This window comes from Zingiber officinale, chromosome 2B (genome assembly GCF_018446385.1).
Source record: "Zingiber officinale cultivar Zhangliang chromosome 2B, Zo_v1.1, whole genome shotgun sequence".
Taxonomy (NCBI): domain Eukaryota; kingdom Viridiplantae; phylum Streptophyta; class Magnoliopsida; order Zingiberales; family Zingiberaceae; genus Zingiber; species Zingiber officinale.
The window spans coordinates 5,288,116-5,307,331 of NC_055989.1; the positions used below are offsets into that span (position 1 = coordinate 5,288,116).

Genomic DNA, 19,216 nt, shown 5'->3' on the forward strand with positions numbered 1-19,216 from the left:
GAACAAAGTGTCCAGGGAGCAGATCGGACGAAATTTGGAAGTATACGTGGATGATATTCTCATCAAGTCCGTCCGAGCGGCCGATCTCTTTAAAGATATGGAGGAGATTTTCCGAACACTGAGGAAGTATGGAGTTAAGTTGAACCCTCAAAAGTGTCTGTTCGGAGCAAAAGGCGGGCGTTTCTTGGGTTACATAGTGACCGAGCGGGGCATCGAGGCAAATCCCAGCAAGGTGAACAGCCTCTGGCCCACGGAACAATGTAGGCAAGGGAAGTCGGCAAGATGGATCCGTATGCCGCCCACGCGACCAGTCGAAGATCTACGTCAGCAGTTTGGAGACCGCCACGTGCCCAGCGTCCGTTGATTCAGCGTTCGGACAGGATCACTAACTATAGATATTTTAGCGAAATTTAATTTGATATATTATAGTTATCATGGTTCAATTAAAGTTAAAAATTATAACCTCTTTAAATATAAATCCGCTATATTAATGGTCCCCTAGTGCTGACTCCATGAATATGGAGGGAGGTACATACGGTACATAGGCGCCAGATGTATGATGGAGTAAACCTCAAATCGTTAGTTTCTGAGAATCGAACTCTGTCCATTACGTCAAAGATGCTTTAAGCGCATGATGAGGTAAATTCAAGATCGTGAATTCCTAAGAATCGACCGATAATTATTACATCAGAGATATTATGCGCACATCATCTATACTAAATCATAAGGAGAAAATATAAGCTCTAAAAATCTGATCCTGTTCCGTTCCTATTTATTCTATTCGGATTTTACTGATTTTACTCAAATCCTACTATAAAAATTAATTCTACATAATTTAAAATTTATTTGTGCTTTCACATCGTAGAATATGATCCTATCATATGGGAAACTATGCATGACACGACTTCTAGGTTGAGCCGGACACCGCTTGCTGGCTGAGCCTGATGCAACACGGAATCTGTCATAATTTTAAATATTTTTTAAAAATATTTTCATTTTAAACAACGTTAATGAATTTATATTCCTTTAAAACGTGCATCATGTGCACTTTAAGTATTTTGTATTTTGCAGTGATGAATGCAGATCTACTCTGCGATTTTATTCGAATGTTTAGATAAATAAATAATCTAAGATGGAATTATCCTAACTATTCCACAAAGGCGAATAAGTCAGTCCAATAAAATCATTTAATTGTCGTATTAAAATTAATCACAAAATTAAAAATTAATTGAAGGGAGAACAACAAAATTATTTGGTGCGATGCTTTAGCATCAAAAAGAATATTTTAATTTTTTATTAAAAGGCATAAATGGTGCCGAATAACTTTTAACCAATAAAGATTGATTCGTACGAAGCCGGGTGGAAGCATCCGACTAATCGCAAGTCCTTTGTCTCTTCACGCCAATTGAAAGAAAACTGACATACAAGCTCCTTAGGTGCAGCGGATTGCAGTATGTTCGGAAAGACATTGAAATTTTAATATAGTATATATTGTATCAAAATATAAAAATAATATTAATTTTATAGTATATTAAAAATTTTGGTATAATATAGTGTTGTATTAAAAATTTTTAATATTGCTATCGGTATAAAATTTATCTTATAATTTTATTATATATTAAATATTTCATATATAATATTTATCCTGTATGAACCTGAAAAGTTAGGAGATGACGATTTCGCTGATCGAATTTCGACTTTGTTTCGCTCTGCAAAACATATAACATCAATGTCAGATCAAAGAAGGGGTCTTAGTATTGAGCCTTTAATACTCAAGTCAATTATTAGAATGTAGAGAAAAGCGGAGCGATAACAGTAGCAACAGTAGAACTCAAGAATAATGTGTATCTCTGTTAATGAAGGACTCTCTTTATATAGAGCCCTTGTAGACAGTGTATGCGCTTTTCGAGGCAGGGCGCGCTCTCTCATGTGTTCCATGAAAGAGTATTGTCAGGAAAGTATCTCTAACACCATATCTTAACAGGATATGCATATCCCTGATGCGATAGTAGAAAGTTCCATCGTATGATCCGTCTGTCGATCATATCTCGGGTCAGCGACATTATCTCCCAAAAAGATGTCGAGCGATACTACAGTGGTCTCGCTGCTTGACCGAGCGGGGTAGCTTCTTGACCGGGACTCTGCTCCGTCCATGGCCAGGTCCCGTTACTTGGGCGAACAAGATAAACGCTCGGTTTGGACTCCTCCGTTCTGTCAGCTTCCGTGGTTCTTCTATATAGTGATCGTGTAGTAACATATCTTCCCTTTTCAGACCAGCTATGCAGTCTTCCGTGGTTCGAAGTCAGTGATCGGAATGTGGAGAAAAGCGGAGCAACAACAGTAGCAACAGCATAATTCAAGAATAACGTGTACCTCCGGCATTGAAGGACTTCCTTTATATAGAACCCTGGTGGATAGCGTGCATGTTTCTCAAGGCAAGACACGCTCTTCCATGTGCCCCATGAAAGAACATTGTCAAAAAAGTACCTTTTACACCATACCTTAATATGATATGTATATCTCTAACACGACAATAGAAATTTCTACCGTACGATCCATCTGTCGACCATGTCTCGTGTCAGCGACACTATCTCCCAAAAGGATGTCGAACAATACTACAGTGGCTCCACTGCTTGGCCAAGCGAGGTAGCCTCTCGACCGAGACTCTGCTTCATCCATGGCCAAGTTTCGTTGCTTGGCTGAACGGGATAGATGCTCAACCTGAACTCCTTCGTTCTGTTGGCTTTCGTGGTTCTTCTATGCGGTGACCGTGTAGTAACATATCTCCCCGTTCAGACCAGTTGTGCAGTCTCCCTCGACGTCCTACTGTTCCGTATTGCACATAGATGGTCCTGCGTATCATCTCGATCCGAACTGGGGCTCTGCTCGGACCCTTCTCCTACCGACAAGGGCCTGACCGATCGACCGACCATTGTAATGATCCTCCGTTCTATCCTTTGACACTCGGATATTGACCATCTTGATTTTAACCTCTACCCTGATAGTCGATCATGTGTCAGGTAGACCTCCCTCCTCTGCCGCATCAATTATAATTATTGATAATTTTGAGATATCATTTTATAAATGATAAATTTGAGACGTTGGAGACCGTCCATTACAAATACGATCTACATTCTGGATGAGAAATTTTAGTAGGACCTTAAACTGTCTAAAAAAAAATCTGGCAAACACCAAAAATGAAAAAGAAATGCTCCAATTATATTTGGACACGCAATAAACAGGAAGAAATTCTTCTCCTACTCTCAATCCTGAAGTTGACTCCGCTTGTTGCCTCCATGATCTCTTCCATTGTTCATTGTTGTCGCCCATTACTCCTTCCTTCTGCAGATCTAGTTTTTGCCTTCAGTGGAGTAGTTTCTTCCATCTAATTCAGCTTTGGAGCGCTGGAAGTTGGAAAGTTTGCATTTTTTTCTGCTGCTTGTCGCTGGTTAGGAGCCGGAGTCTGCTTCCTGTTTGCTGCGTTGCCGTGGGATAAGGGGGATGGAGAACTACCTGAACGAGAACTTCGGGGGAGTGAAGGCGAAGAACTCGGAGGAGGAGGCGCTGAGGCGATGGCGGAAGCTCTGCAGTGTCGTCAAGAACCCCAAGCGCAGGTTTCGTTTCACCGCCAACCTATCCAAGCGCTCCGAGGCCGAGGCCATGAAGAAAACCAACCAGGTCGGTCCCTTTTTCTTCTCGGCGTGCCCTGGATCTGTTCTACTGTTTCTCTAATTGGTAGTTCCCCGCTAGGATCGGATTAGGGTTTCGATCTCTGACCAAAAAAAAAAAAAAAACAAAAGGATTCTTTCTTTTGCGAACTGAAAAGTGGAGAACTCAAGCTTGGTGAACAACGACCAACATCGGTTTCTTCATCATTTGATGCGTCCGAAAATTTCCATTATTTTCTTGTGGTTCCTCAACAATAATTGCTCATCTGCTCGATGTTTTGGTCTTCCGGTAGTTTACCCTACCGATCCTTGACCTTCCTCCCCATGGCAGAATCTGCTTCATTAGAAGCTTGAGATCTTACTGCACTGCTCAGCTCAGCTCATATGGCTTGTTTGAAATGATAAATTAGCCATTAAACTGACTAGTTGCATTTAACAGGAGAAATTGCGGATTGCTGTTTTGGTTTCAAAAGCTGCACTTCAGTTCATACATGGTGATTTATAATCTCACTTCTAATCTGTGTTTAGTCCATCTATCTAGTTGGTTGATAAAGTGATATTTTTGTGTTTCTCAATATGTAAACACAATCTACGTTTCAGGAATTGCTTTACGAAGTGAATATGTAGTACCTGAAGAGGTCAGTGCAGCAGGTTTTCAGATTTGTGCTAATGAATTGGGATCTATTGTCGAAGGCCATGATGTGAAGAAGCTGAAGATGCATGGTGGTGTTGAAGGGATCATAAATAAGCTTAATGCGTCTACGACTGACGGACTTTCTACCACTGGCAACAAGTTAAAGAAGAGGCAGGAGATTTATGGTGTAAATAAGTTCACTGAAAGTGCAGTTCGGAGTTTTTGGGTATTTGTTTGGGAAGCACTTCAGGACACTACATTGATAATTCTTGCGGTGTGTGCCTTTGTCTCTCTAATTGTTGGAATTGCAATGGAAGGATGGCCAAAAGGTGCCCACGATGGCCTTGGAATCGTTGCGAGCATCCTATTGGTTGTGTTTGTGACTGCTATTAGTGACTACAGGCAGTCCTTACAGTTCAAGGATTTGGATAAGGAGAAAAAGAAGATTTCTATCCAAGTGACACGAGATGGTTTCAGACAGAAGATTTCCATTTACGATCTTGTTCCTGGTGATATTGTGCATTTATCGATCGGAGATCAAGTCCCTACTGATGGTCTTTTTATATCTGGATATTCCTTGTTGATCAATGAATCAAGTCTAACAGGTGAGAGTGAACCTGTTTCTGTTAATGCAGCGTACCCTTTTCTTTTATCTGGGACTAAAGTCCAAGATGGGTCATGCAAAATGTTAGTAACCACTGTTGGCATGCGAACCCAATGGGGTAAGCTGCTCGCTACGCTTAGCGAAGGAGGAGATGATGAAACTCCATTACAAGTCAAATTGAATGGAGTTGCAACTATCATTGGAAAAATTGGTTTGTTTTTTGCAGTTATAACATTTGCTGTGCTAGCTCAGAGACTTGTTGCTCGAAAATACCAGGAAGACTTGTTATCGAGCTGGTCTGGTGATGATGCACTGGAGATGCTCGAGTTTTTTGCAATTGCAGTCACTATCGTTGTGGTTGCTGTTCCTGAAGGACTTCCCTTGGCTGTGACATTGAGCCTTGCTTTTGCAATGAAGAAGATGATGAATGACAAGGCACTAGTTCGCCACCTCGCAGCTTGTGAGACTATGGGCTCAGCTACAACAATCTGCAGTGACAAAACTGGAACACTAACAACTAACCATATGACTGTGGTGAAAGCCTGTATCTGCAGAAATGTTGTGGAAGTCAGTTCTGAGAAAGATGGTAATGTGAGTTCCCATATAGCAGACGTTGTGCGAAAAACTCTTCTCCAGTCCATTTTCAACAACACCGGTGGTGAGGTTGTGACCAATCAAGAAGGAAAGCTTGAAATCCTGGGAACACCCACAGAAGCTGCACTGTTGGAATTTGGTCTATCACTTGGTGGAGACTTTCATGCTCAAAGACAGGAAACAAAGCTCGTCAAAGTTGAGCCCTTTAATTCCACAAAGAAGAGAATGGGAGTAGTTCTTCAACTTCCCGAAGCAGGATATCGTGCCCACTGCAAAGGTGCTTCTGAAATTATTTTGTCTGCTTGCAACAGTTATGTAGATTCTGCAGGCAATGTCGTACCTCTTGATGATGATGCAATCAATCATCTTAAGAGCACCATTGATAGCTTTGCCAGAGAAGCTCTTCGGACTCTATGCCTTGCTTACAAGGAACTTGGCGATAACTTCTCTGCCAAAGAGCAAATGCCGTTAGAAGAATATACATGCATAGGAATTATAGGAATTAAGGATCCTATTCGTCCAGGCGTGAAGGAGTCTGTTGCAACTTGTAGGGCTGCTGGGATTATTGTTAGAATGGTTACTGGTGACAACATAAATACCGCAAAAGCAATTGCCAGGGAATGTGGTATCCTCACTGATGATGGTATTGCTATAGAAGGTCCTGAATTCCGAGAGAAGAATTTGGAGGAGCTGAATGAATTGATTCCAAAGATTCAGGTAGCTTTCTTGGATTTCTACATTTACTAGTTTTCTATTCAATGATGTTCTATCATAACTAACTGTTAATCTTTTGTTTACCGCAAGGTCATGGCTAGATCGTCGCCAATGGATAAGCATACCTTAGTTAAGCATTTGCGGACCTTGTTCCACGAAGTTGTTGCCGTGACTGGTGATGGCACAAATGATGCCCCTGCACTCCATGAGGCAGATATTGGACTTGCAATGGGCATAGCAGGAACTGAGGTAATTCTTGAATGCTTTTACTTTGTAATATTCGTCCAAAGCACTATGATGCTCCAATTACATCACAATGTTTGGCTTCTTTTATGCATTTTAGTTTTCTTTCGGTCAAGTCAATAGGCAGTTTGTTCTTACACAATTTATCGCTGAGACTACTTCAGGAATAGCAAAATACTAATATCAACACTTTCCTGGACTTACTTGATGCAGGTAGCTAAAGAAAGTGCCGATATCATAATTCTGGATGACAATTTCTCAACAATAGTGACTGTAGCAAAGTGGGGACGGTCCATATATGTCAACATTCAAAAGTTTGTGCAATTTCAGCTCACTGTTAACGTGGTTGCTCTAATTGTTAACTTCTCGTCGGCATGTTGGTCAGGTTAGGCATACTCAGCATGCTTCCAATACTTCTCTATCAACACTTCTGCAATAAGTTTACCATGTTTCCCATTTTTCTTACTATTTCTTTGGACTTCTTCTGTAGGAAGTGCTCCACTCACAGCTGTTCAACTACTTTGGGTGAACATGATTATGGATACTTTGGGAGCATTAGCATTAGCAACTGAGCCACCAAATGATGACTTAATGCGAAGAACACCCGTTGGAAGGACTGGGAAATTCATCACCAATACAATGTGGAGAAACATCTTGGGACAATCAATCTATCAGTTTATTATCATGTGGTGTCTCCAGACACAAGGAAAAGAGTTATTTAGGCTCAGTGGCCCTGATGCTGATCTCACACTCAACACAATTACATTCAATTCCTTTGTTTTCTGCCAGGTAAACTATCTTTAAATAGACATTTTATATTTATAGAGCATTCTACTAGTCTTTGTTAGAATTCATGTTGGTCCCAACAAAATTTGTTGCCTGATGCAGGTGTTCAATGAGATCAGCTCAAGAGAGATGGAGAAGATAAATGTATTCAAGGGCATCTTGCAGAATTATGTCTTTCTATGTGTGCTTATGAGCACCATCATCTTCCAATTCGTCATTGTCCAGTTTCTCGGTGACTTTGCGAACACAACGCCACTTACAGCGGCGCAATGGCTCGTGACTGTTTTCATTGGATCCGTAGGAATGCCAATTGCTGCACTCTTCAAGCTGTTACCCGCAAGATCCTGTTAGAGGTCATGCAACAGGAGGTAATTGAATACAAGTAAATTTAGATGCTGTTGTGGAATTTATCCATTCCCTTAATTTTTCAACAAATGAGAATTGACAGAGCAATTTTAGCTCTAAACTCTTCAGTCGTTTAGATTTTCTTGTTCTTTTCCTTTTAACAGTTGAAAGATTTGTTCAACACTCAATTGAAAATGGAAATTGCTCACGTATTGCTTGACTGAAGACACGTAAGCACAGTAAGAATCTTCTTTGTATTGATTAACTTCGTTATGCTCTTCGAAGAAGAAGAGACAACCACTTTAAAAGTCTAATTACTTGGTCAAACGTTGTTGTTGCTTCTTCCAAGAATTATGATCTTAAACAAGATTCTGCAGTATCTAGATTCTGTCAACTCTAAGAAAGAACTTAGTGCTTGGAAATGGAGGAAGATGACTTGCTGCCCCCCGTCGTGGTAGCCATAGCCGGCGACCAGAAATCAGCTCCATTGCTGCTCGTCACGAGCTCCGCGCAAGAGACCGGCACCAGGCACAAGCCCCAGCTTCTTAGATCATCGATCCTTCTTGCTTCTTCCTCCTCCGCCTGCAACGCCAAAGGAGTGAACACTGAAGAAGAAGGATTCACGCAGGGAAAGCCTAAAAGTTTCTGTTTTAATCAAGGTTTACTGCAATTTCTTCCACGAACTGCGAGTTCCTCAGGTACGGCGAGCTCAGAACCTGACAGAGAACAGATTTATTGATATATTAAAACTATAGGTGTCGAATTTGGGAGGTATAGCTATGAACCTGGACTTGGTCATGCAAGAAGCGGATGTAACCTAGGGCTTCGTGGAGAACACTGGCAGCATCAGACTGCAACAGAGAGACAGTACTGGGAGTAAACGATCAAGCCAATGTCGCCATGAAATTGATATAATCACGGTTAACAATCACCTTGCCAAAGGGAGAAACCAGCTGCTGCAATGCCGTAATTCGATCTCCCAACTTTTCCTTCCTCCTCTGCGATTCACAGATTTGTTTAATAATGGACGTAGCCAAAATGCGCATATATATGAAAGGGACCTTGGTGCCGCCATGGAAGCTGCTGGTAGCTGAAGCAGGGCACTCTGTTTTCGGCGTCATAATGGAGGTTGATAATCTCTTTCCGGCAATCTTCTGATAGCAAAGCGATAGATAAATACAGAAAACCAAATTGCGGTTGGAATGAAGGTTAACTCAGTCAAGAAAGAACCTTTGAATTCTCAGAAACTTTGCTGTTTTCTTTTTCTCTTTCTTCTTCCTGTTTCCCACTGAAACAGACCGTCGAAGAAGAAGCAGAGCCGTCGAAGAGCAAGATGCTTTTCCCCGAAGTAAGCAGCTCCATGAAGCCCAACCCTCCGCCGCCTCCTCCGTCTTCTTCCATCTCGGAGCGGAGGAACCTTCTCTCTCGTTCTTGCAGAATCTGGCAGATCTCGTATTTATGGCATTGCTCTCTGCATCTTGTTTGGCCTCGCTATGGGCGTCGATGGGAAGGCGGAGGGAGGAGATGTGAGTGGCCGACTGCCCGTTGGGTTCGGATTCGGATCCCTGCGCTTGCTTCGGGCTGCGCGCAAGTCGCATTCGGTCAACGCCCGCCACCCGAAACCCGATAGATCAGAATCTGTGCCTATCTGCGCCGCTTCGGAAGTACCAGCTTCAAGATTCGCTTCATTTAACATCATTTTTTAGTCGTGTTTTTCTTTTTGTTTTTTTCCTTTTTATTTTTAGAATTAGATACTTTTTTATATTTTACAAGTATACTATTCTATATTATTATCTCTTATCATATCCTACCTATCGATATTGATATTATACTATACTTATATAAGTATTTATCTCAATAAATCTTACAGTAAATTTTTAACGGATATATCTTACCATGACGGATTCAGGTGCGATTGTCCAGCTCTTTTCATCTTCTCTGCTCAAATTCAGGTACGTTTTCACACACAGTGTCAATTTGATCCTGTCCGAGAGTCGAGTCGATGGACGCTTGGGACATGACGCTCTATCCTGTCTTTGGATAAACTCCCAGATGGCGTGTACCTCTGGCGAACTTGCAGCAAAGCCGAGCCGGGAATGGGTTCTCGGCGACGACCCTCCGACGCTCAAGTCAGGCAACGGGGAGAAGAAGCGGAAGCAAAATAACGAGACTGTAGCTACAGTGAAGAATATCGCATACCTCCGTCGAAGTCTAGGGGTCCTTATATAGGACCCCGGGGAGGTGAATGCACGCGCGCCAAGGCGTGCATGCTTCCCCAAGCATACCTCAAGATGGGCGTGTCGGAAAAGTACGTCTGACGCCATACCACAATCGCCCGAGCATATCTCTGACATGACAGTGGAAACTTCCACCGTACGATCTTCTGTCCGGTCTAGCCGTCGATCATGCTGTTTGTCGGCGGCGCATGTCTCGAGAAGGATATCGCCAGCTGTCCATTTTGTCCTCTTCCGTCTCTTGTCCGTTACTAGGTCGAGCGGGAGAGTCGATCGGTCACATACTCGGACGGGCATGCAGCCTTAGTTGGCCAGTAGCTCGGCCGAGCGAGCATGCCGCTCGGCGCATCGACCCTTTTATACGAGAACCCCTGAGCATCGGAAACTCGACCTGCGATCGAGCTGTCTTCGCGCCGGCCTGGGCGCTATCACGGTCGATCGACGAGGCGACCTCCCCGCTCGGCCAGAACATTAGTCTGCCCCTCTTGACTTTGACTTTCACGTGTCGTTGACCATTGTACAGCCGGACCCCCTCTTTTACCACCGGATCACGTGTCTTTCCCTCAAGTTTAATCGAAGGAGACTGAAAGTCTGACTGACTGGACTAATAGTTCGGGGGTGTAGCGGCCGCTCGACCACTGAGGTAAGTGCTTCTCCGTTCTAACACTGTGAGGGTTCCGGGAAACCGCTCGGCGGCCTACCCGCTGGGCCTTGAAAAGTTTTGCTTGCCGCTGAGTGCCTTATCGACCCGAGGGCGATTAACGCCGACTTCTTCAGGATCTCCTCGGAATTTATTTAGTAAACTTTGAATATTGGATCGACTAATATTTTGACCTAGGGCCGTATTTAGGCATAGGTCATTAAGGCCTATGCCTAAGACCCTAATTTTTATTAGGACCCATTATTTTTAGTGTATTAAATATATTTATATATATATATATTTTTAAAGAGAATGAAAAAGAATAAACTCATATGATAAAAGATTGTACAATCTTATTCTCTAAAAGTTGGGGTCATTATTTTTAATATATTAAATATATTTTTATGTATATTATTTTAAGTAAACAGAACAAAATAAGGACCAAGTGAATAAATATTTATATGACCTCAATCTTGATCAAAGGTTCGAATTTCACAAAATCTCATTATGATTCAAATGAATAGAGTCATAAAGGAGCTCTTTATTTAAAAAAATAAATTTATTTTAAATTATGGATATTATTTTATAAAATCTAATTTATTCTTCTTCAATATCTCTCAATCCTAGCTTCGTTAGATTTCTCAATAGTTGGTGATGTTTTCTCCTTTGATCAATAAGAACATGAATTAGAAATTTTTTATCTTATCCATACAATGCAAAATAAAAAAGCTAATTTTTTCTTTGAGTTCCACCTCTTCCTCTTTTCCAACTCCCCTCTTTATGCTTCTTTTGCTCATTGAGATTGGAGAAAAGAAACTGTACCTAACATTAACATGCTGATCCGGTTGGTGTTACTATGCTCCTTGCTTAATTAAATTCAAATGTGATGCATTCACCCATATTGTGCCTAATCAAAATAAAAGATTTTATTATTTTTTTTAGCAATAACAAGTTCTATCATTTCATTTCCTTGATAGACATTAAATTTAACTTTTATTTAGATATATTTATAATCATAAATTATTTGATTTTTTCTTTATGTCTATTCTATCATTTACAGCTGTTCGGATTTAAGTGATGAAAAATATGATTTATTTTCTCTTTTGCTCTGTGCCTAAAAAGCACCCATTTAGTTCTTGATAAATATAATGATCGATTTGGTCTCATTACTATCTTTATTTTCTAAGAATTGTATTGAGTTTTATCATTTTGCTTCTTTGCTTTCCTTGGCGTCGCCTCTGTCGTTGCTCTCTCCGTCAATCTTTTAGACGAACTTTCTGTGTTTTCATTTTCCGACCATGACAAGTTCTTCCGCCCCCTCTCCCGGCCTTTGGTATCACGCCATGGAGAGTCGGTTCGACTCGGGAGATGCCTTTAATCTGATTAGCGCATATGACATCCCTGTTGACCACAAGCTCACCTTGGCCGAGCCATCCGACCGGCCTCATGACCCACCGGCCTGCACTGTTACCTTCTTCCGCGACCAATTCGTAGCTGGCCTTAGGTTTCCAATCCACCCATTCATCATAGAAGTGTGCTACTACTTTCGCATTCCGCTTGACCAGCTCGTGCCTAACTCCTTCAGGCTGCTGTGCGGCGTAGTTGTGCTCTTCCGAGTGCACAACATCTCAAGCCTCAGACTTTTCATTATTTTTACTATCCCAAGTAGTCCGAGCCGGGCACCTTCTTGTTTCAATCTCGGACCGGCTTGATTTTTTTTGATAAAATGTCTACCTCCAATAAGCACTAGAAGGACTATTTTTTCTTTTTGAGTTTTCCCGAGCCGCCACTTTTCCGAACCCAATGGCAAACTTTGCTGCCGCCTCCCCCCGACCTGAAAAGGTATAGGACCGAGCCTGCTTTTCTCCACGCGGCTAACCTGTTGGCCGACCTGAAATTAGACATCCACAAGTTGCTGCCCGAGGGGATGCTGCACCTGTTCGGCTTAAGTCCAGTCCGAACGTGGCTTCCGAACGACTCTGGTAAGAAATATATTTCTCTCCTTTTCTTTGGGTCTAATTGATTTCTTTTCTCTTCCTTAAAGCTACGACCATGATGTCGGTGGCGCTCGGCATGCTGAAGCGCAAGACTGCCGAGATAGAGGCGTCTGCCGCGCAGGAGGCGGAGAGACTTGGCATCGCCCCAGTCGGCTCCCACGAAGGCGAGAGCGAAGAGGTGCAGACGATGGGCGATGCGTCTGCCGCTCGGACCGCCACTACTGAGGCAGCAGGAGAGATCGCTCCTTTGTGTACTCAATCGACCACTCAGCTCGAGGAAGCTGGGTCTTCCGATGACGAACTTCCATTGATTGGACGCAAACGCCGCCGAACGGGCACACCCACCCGCTCGACCACCTCAGCCGTACATGCGTCCGAGCAGATGGACGATCCCCCTCAATTGGCTCCGGCAACTGCGGAAGCCATATCTTTCGACAGGACCCCATCTCAAGGCGTTTAGCCTTCCGACCCCATCGCGGCTCAGCCCCTCAGCTCACTCCCTCCTGCTCAACAGACAAGCAGGCGATCCCTCATTCGCTCCGAGCCAATCGGCCAGTCCGCAGCCCCTTCAGCGTCTGCTCAGTCTGCGCCTGGCGGGCGCAGGACGATCAAGGCCATACTCCACCTACCGACGGAGGAATATGTGCAGGCGGCCGACGAACCGATGAGCCCCGAGCACCAAATAACCATCCGGGGATCGCTGGCGAAGGTCTGGGAGGACGCTCGGGAGCGTATTGCCCTGATGCCCCCTGGGCTACTCTGCAACAGTCATCTGCAACAAGCCACCGGGGTAACTCCTACCGTAATCCTTCGTTTTTTCATCTCCGTTCGGTACTTGACTTTTTCCTTTCTGACCTGGTTGCAGTACTGGGTGGAGAGCATAGCAGTATGCGACTGCCTGACGTCTTTGGAGGAGGAGTTCAAGAGACTCAAAGTCTCTGGTGGGGCTCCCCCTCAGGGCCTCTCTTACGCCGAGCTGAAGGCGAATCTGGACAAGACCAACAAACTGCTGGACGCTGAGCAATACAAATCATCGGGCCTGCAAACTATGGTGGACCGGCTCGAGACCCAAGTAAAGACTTATGACAAAAAGATCGACTTGGCTACCTCCAAAAAGAATAGGGCCGTCACCGACCTGGAGGCGAAGAATGTCGAGGCTCGAGCTGAAGGTCAAGGAGTTGACTGATCTACTTACCGCCGAGAAGGCTAGCCGCTCGGCGGAGGTGATCGCTCTCCAGGCTTACCTGAAGACTCTTCAAGACGTACTGGAGGCTTCTCGAGCTGCCCTCAAAGAATATCAGGAGGTCGAGCCTAGTCGTTTTATTGTCATGCAGCAGAACTACATCCATTCGGAGAAATTTGTTGAGAAAACTTGTGCTCGGCTCATCCATGCGTTCAAGTTAGCCATCACCGCTACGGCTGACTATCTGAAGACAAAGGGTCGGCTCCCTGAGAATTTCACCATCCCCGTCCGTGATCATGCTGAGCTGCTTACCACGATTTCAGATGAGATTTTTAGTTATCTAGAGTAAGTCATGGATATGTACTGGTCGTTCGACCTCTTTCCCTGCATGTACTTGCCGCTCAGCCTATTTTGGTTAATGAATTTTTGGCCTTTCACTGTTTGCTTTTATCCTTATGTATATTTGAGCGAGTTATCTGTTCCCCTGATCGCTATTGAATTTGTGAGACCCTCGTCTTTTGATGTCCGAGCCGCTGCTCGACAATCCAGCACAGGACCACCTCTTTTCCGTTTGACCTGTCAGATTGAAATGATGCAAAGGCGGAGTTTTATAGTAGATGTTTGACTCTGGCGTTTAAGGTTGTCATTCGACGGTCTTCGGGCCGGGGGGTTCATAGTCGCCGGTCCGACTCTAGAGTTTAACGTCGACGCTCGACGGTCTTCGGGCCGGGGGGTTTATAATCGCCGGTTCGACTCTAGAGTTTAACGTCGCCGTTTGACGGTCTTCGGGCTGGGGGATTTATAATCGCTGGTTCGACTCTAGAGTTTAACGTCGCCGCTCGACGGTCTTCGGGCCGGGGGGTTTATAATCGCCGGTTCGACTCTAGAGTTTAACGTCGTCGCTCGACGGTCTTCGGGCCGGGGGGTTTATAGTCGCCGGTCCGACTCTAGAGTTTAACGTCGCCGCTCGACGGTCTTCGGACCGGGGGATTTATAGTCGCCGGTTCGACTCTAGAGTTTAACGTCGCCGCTCGACTGTTTGATGTACCTTGGCCGTTCGGCACATACGTTGTTTTTTTATTTCATTCCTGCACTCACAGGGAATCGAAGAAGGGAAAGTACATATAATGCATCACATTGGCGCACTTTTCACCCAGCGCTGTACGACTGAAGATGGTTAGTGCTCCATGGTCGTTCTAGCTGTCGTCCATCTTCATCTTCAAGGTAATATGCGCCCGATCGGAGCTTCTTGATGATCTTGAAGGGCCCGGCCCATGGGGCCTCCAGCTTGCTTACATCGCCGACCGGCTTCACCTTCTTCCATACTAGGTCGCCGACCTGGAACACTCTGGGATCCATACTAGATTGTAAGTTGAAAAACAAAATGTAATAGAAGCCGGAAAACAGAAATGCAGTGTGCAAAACAGAGGGGCAAAATGCTGAAACATTGAGCTTTTGTAGTTATTGGAATCTGGTCATTAAAGTCAGAATGCGAAATTCAAGTAAGAATCAGAGCTAATTGATACTCAAATGGTGTTTCATTGTTCTCCATTTCTTCACAAAATGTTGTGAACAGAATTTTGAAAGCTTCACAAGGGCACGTTCTGTGCTGAATCTGAACATTACTACTGTGCAGCAATTTTAGAAGTTTCAAATTCAGGAATCACTTCAGAAAGGTGGAATGCTAGGTGGTTATAAAGGTTGTGGACAGTGCAATTATTTCAAGATCTGTATATTGCTCAATTCTGCAGAAGTATGGTTAAAACAGTGAGGTAACAAATAGATTTCAGTTTTTGAACTGTATCAAGTGTGTACCAACTCTGCAGAGCTAATTTTTAAATTCAGTAAGAAAGCATTTGAAGATCTTTTATTGTCGAATAGAAAATGACAGAAGTTGAAGTTTGAAGTGAAATCTGTTAAAAAATAACAGAATGCAGTAAAAGTTTATAAAAATGTTTTGTGCAGCACTCAAATAAGTGAGGTAATACACTGAAGCTATTGAATTGTCAGCAATATATGGAGTTTAATTACTTTCCATGACTTCTCAAGCTGAATAAGATAGGATTTAGGAAGTATCAAATTGCTGAAATGGAGATCAATGAAGCTGCCGAATCTGTGACTGTTTGTTTTGGAAATGCAAGAATTCCTTTAACCTCATTGAATCTGATTTTGCAATTGTGGAACCTTTGATACTGAATTTTGGAAATGTATAGTTGGATCCATTACTTCAAATCTGTTACTTCATTGCAACAACAAGTTGAAACATGAATTTTCAAAAACTCTGAAATCTGACCAAGCTATTGAAAGCTTCTGAAATTAGTGAATTTGATTTTTCTGTTGAAAAGTTGAGTTGAAGTTATATTGCAATTCCATCTCTGAAGATTGTGGGCTACGTTTATGTGTTGATGCTGGTTTAGAAAGAAAACAACATGGAAACATAGAATCTGAATCTTTGAAATTAGTTTATGCTGCTTTAGCTGTGGAGAGCAAGGTGAATGTATCTACTGAAAGACTGTTTGGGTTGGTTCAAGAACAGAAAATTGTGAAATAGATGACACAAGTTGAAAACTTAAAGCTGAAGACAGGGAATTGAATCTGTCATTCTGTTAATATGCTGGAAGAGTAATGCTGAATTCGATTCTATGAGCTTGGTTGCAATTAGTAAATCTATTGTAGTGGGGAGCTTCTCAATCCATTCTGAAATTGAATTTAAGAAGTTGCAGGAACAGTGAAGTTTTTATAGCTACTGAAATCTGATAAACATGGATCAAAATTTGTAATTCATTGGTAGAGCACCATTCCACTTGTGGAGCACTTTCAATTGGAACAAGAATTCTGAAGAAAGGAGGACAATAGCTACTTCTTGATACAAAACTCAAAACAGTGGAGAGAATTTGAGACGATTGAAGCTTAACACTATGAATATGAAGTGCAGAAGAACTGAATTGTTGAACCTTGATGAATTTTGAAGGCAGCTGATTGAAATGTGATTTTAGAAATTATTTGAATTGTGAAGTGCTACTGAGATATATGTTATTAAGAGGTCTTTATATAGCAACATAATTCTGATACATGTAAACACAGAAATCTGCAGATTTCTAGGCAGGTTCTGTACGAATTCTGGAAAATGAATTATAGCAAGCTTGAGTTGCTTAAATCCAGAAATTTTTGGAGGTTGATTTGATAGGGATCTTAAGAGGCAAGATGTATTGAAATTAGAATTTTTGGAGGCTAAATGATGTCAAGTTGATACAAAATTCAGGGACTTACAGAAGATCAGAAATTCTACATTTGTTGTGATAACTGGAGTACAAGCTGAAATCTGAAAGTTGAAAATAGTGGAATGAATGCAGAGCTGAAACTCATCAACTCAGGAATTGGATTCTGATGTCAAAAAGTCATATTAGGGGCAGAGTTTTCTTGTTCTTGCTTATTTGAAATTAATGGAATTCAAAGTCCTTGCAATTAATACCAATTGAATTATCTTTTAGAGTTCAACTTGCTAGATAATCTTGCAGAAATCAGCCTGTATCAGAATCTGTATATTAAGTTCAGGGTTAATTTGAAATTGCAGATTGATATTTAAGTTCTGTTGGGCAGATTGTTAATTCATTTCATTGCCTGTTACAGATAAATGATTTTGAAACACTGATGATTATATGAGTGATAAAATGCAAAATTGTAAATCTGCACTATGCTAAATTCTTTGAAATTGCAGAATGCTGCAGGGATTAAATAATAGAGGAAACAGAACATAACAGAAATTGCAATTTTATTCCTATAGCTAACATTTCAACTTGTTACGTACTTGTTGAGTTTCATTGCTCGAGACGAGCAAAGTTCTAAGTGTGGGGGAGGTAAGTTATGATCCAAGGGCAGAAATGCTGAAATGTTGAAGTCAATTCCAGAATGCAGGATGATGTATCAAGGGTGTGTTTTCATTCAGAGGGAAAAGCAGTGAAGATCTTGCAGTATTTGAAACAAATGGAGTTGCATTTTCCTTCCATGATGTTGCGAACGAATTTGATAGAATTTTATTGAATCAATTGATGAAATTGGAATTGCAGAGCTGAATTCATGGTCATTTTGCAATTGGTCAGTGATGTACTACAAGGTAAAGCTGTAGAAGTTCAAGTATGAGTAGGATTATTAGTTAGAACTTGAAGGAACAATTGAAAGGGAGATGTACAGTGAGTTTTGCATGCTGACAGGAAGGAGACAAATGCAATGAAGGTTAAGTGCTATTATGCAGTTTTTGTGCCGGAATTTTGAAAGGCTAAGAATTGAAGCTAAGTAAATGAAGATTGCTAGAATTGGGAATGAATGAAATGGTTTTTAAGGGTTAGTTATTAGAGGAATGAGAAACTGAAATTGTTGAACAGTGGTGAAGCAATAGGAAGAATGTTATGGAAGAAGTGTAAAGAGGGAAGTATGGGCTGAAATTTATTTATATAACATTCTTTGTATCCATGTCTTCCACTAGAACTAAATTTCATACTTTCTTTCTTATCTTTTCCTTGTTGCTAATTCTTTCTTTTCTTTTCTTTTCTTGTAACTAATGCTTTGATGTGCACTTAATTCATATTCTTACATTTTCCTTTTCATGATTAACCTTCATATTGTGATTTATATCCATGATCATGGTAGAGAGTAGAAGATAAGCAAGCTTATGGTAGGGTAAGAAGCACAAGAAGCATGAGTGCCCTCCATTTTTGTGATTACATGTGAGATAGAATGAGGGCTACAAAAACTCTATCTTGTGAGGTTTTTAGTGTGAAATCAATTTCAATTTATTCATGATAGATGGAAATTATTATGTAGTTAACCAAGAGTAAAGTTTGAAGTCCATGAATGCTTGAGATTTTGGAATGTGATAATCTTAGATGGTTTACTTTCTTTATTTTCTAATCATGTTTAGGAAATTGTTTAGGGGGTGTCATTTAAGTAGGAATTTTAGTTTTTCTTGACTTTCACGGGACGTTCAAGAGTAAGTGTGGGGGAATTTGATAACCATGATTTTACTACACTATTCTTATTCATACAATCATGGTTTGATGTAGTTTTCATATATAGAACCCATATTTACACTACATTTTTATACATTGTATCAATTTTGGACTTAATTACAAATTATGTTATTGTGGCTTTATTTGATGCTAATATTTATTTTTTATTTTGTAGGCATCAAAAGGGTCATGGACCCGATCAGATCAAGCCACACTTGGGCTAAAATATAGGGTTAAACGAAGCGATCAAGGTCCAGAATAGTTATAGCCATCCATTGAAGATCTGAGAGATCTGGGCCATCCATTGAAGATCCGGCTCATCCACCCTAATGAGGAATAGATCTGGATCGTTGATGAAGATCCAGAAGTTTTGATCCAGATCTAGGATGTTTTCCACCGTTGATCGAGGCTCGGAGATTCTGGACCGTTGGATCATATTTGAAAGGGGTATAAAACCTTTGAGAAGCTACAGTGAAGCTTGAGCTCGGTTCGCGATTTTGTGCTACAGTGCCTTCGTCTTCTCCGCGAGACGTCGACACTCCCATTCCAACTTCTAGATTCGCGAGCT

At 41.9% G+C, this 19,216-nt stretch overlaps 2 protein-coding genes across 7 annotated transcripts; one reads left to right on the top strand and one right to left on the bottom strand.

Annotated features, from left to right (window-relative positions):
* Nucleotides 1-3,241: 3,241 nt before the first annotated feature.
* On the top strand, nt 3,242-17,228 carry LOC122045171 (calcium-transporting ATPase 10, plasma membrane-type-like). 3 transcript variants are annotated; one of them, XR_006129902.1, is made up of 9 exons: nt 3,242-3,678; nt 4,108-4,162; nt 4,269-6,217; nt 6,305-6,463; nt 6,671-6,842; nt 6,948-7,246; nt 7,346-7,611; nt 7,753-7,827; nt 7,966-17,228. XR_006129902.1 is itself a non-coding variant. In XM_042605274.1 (8 exons), exons 1-7 carry the CDS (start codon nt 3,502-3,504, stop codon nt 7,592-7,594), a joined length of 3,060 nt encoding a protein of 1,019 aa, XP_042461208.1. In that variant the 5' UTR covers nt 3,242-3,501; the 3' UTR covers nt 7,595-7,611; nt 7,753-17,228. The 3 variants fall into 3 exon arrangements, 2 of the variants coding, with proteins under 2 accessions (XP_042461208.1, XP_042461207.1); XM_042605274.1 differs by having other exon boundaries at nt 7,753-17,228; XM_042605273.1 differs by lacking the exons at nt 7,753-7,827; nt 7,966-17,228 and having other exon boundaries at nt 7,346-7,741.
* LOC122045175 (transcription factor bHLH103-like) lies at nt 7,820-8,989 on the bottom strand. Of its 4 annotated transcripts, none has more exons than XM_042605281.1 (4): nt 8,819-8,989; nt 8,650-8,739; nt 8,254-8,586; nt 7,820-8,170 (listed from the first exon to the last, which is right to left on the bottom strand). In XM_042605281.1, exons 1-3 carry the CDS (start codon nt 8,987-8,989, stop codon nt 8,473-8,475), a joined length of 375 nt encoding a protein of 124 aa, XP_042461215.1. In that variant the 3' UTR covers nt 7,820-8,170; nt 8,254-8,472. The 4 variants fall into 4 exon arrangements, with proteins under 4 accessions (XP_042461215.1, XP_042461214.1, XP_042461213.1 ...); XM_042605280.1 differs by having other exon boundaries at nt 8,650-8,742; XM_042605279.1 differs by having other exon boundaries at nt 8,254-8,739.
* Nucleotides 17,229-19,216: the final 1,988 nt, after the last annotated feature.

Bases quoted from the DNA above. Each gene is read 5' to 3' on its own strand.
- LOC122045171 (XM_042605274.1), top strand. From the start codon at position 3,502: ATGGAGAACTACCTGAACGAGAACTTCGGGGGAGTGAAGGCGAAGAAC. The intron at 4,163-4,268 runs GTGATTTATAAT...TCTACGTTTCAG, and splicing joins TGCACTTCAGTTCATACATG to GAATTGCTTTACGAAGTGAA. The intron at 6,218-6,304 runs GTAGCTTTCTTG...GTTTACCGCAAG, and splicing joins AATTGATTCCAAAGATTCAG to GTCATGGCTAGATCGTCGCC.
- LOC122045175 (XM_042605278.1), bottom strand. From the start codon at position 8,989: ATGGAAGAAGACGGAGGAGGCGGCGGAGGGTTGGGCTTCATGGAGCTG. The intron at 8,743-8,818 runs GTTCTTTCTTGA...CTTTGCTATCAG, and splicing joins AAGTTTCTGAGAATTCAAAG to AAGATTGCCGGAAAGAGATT.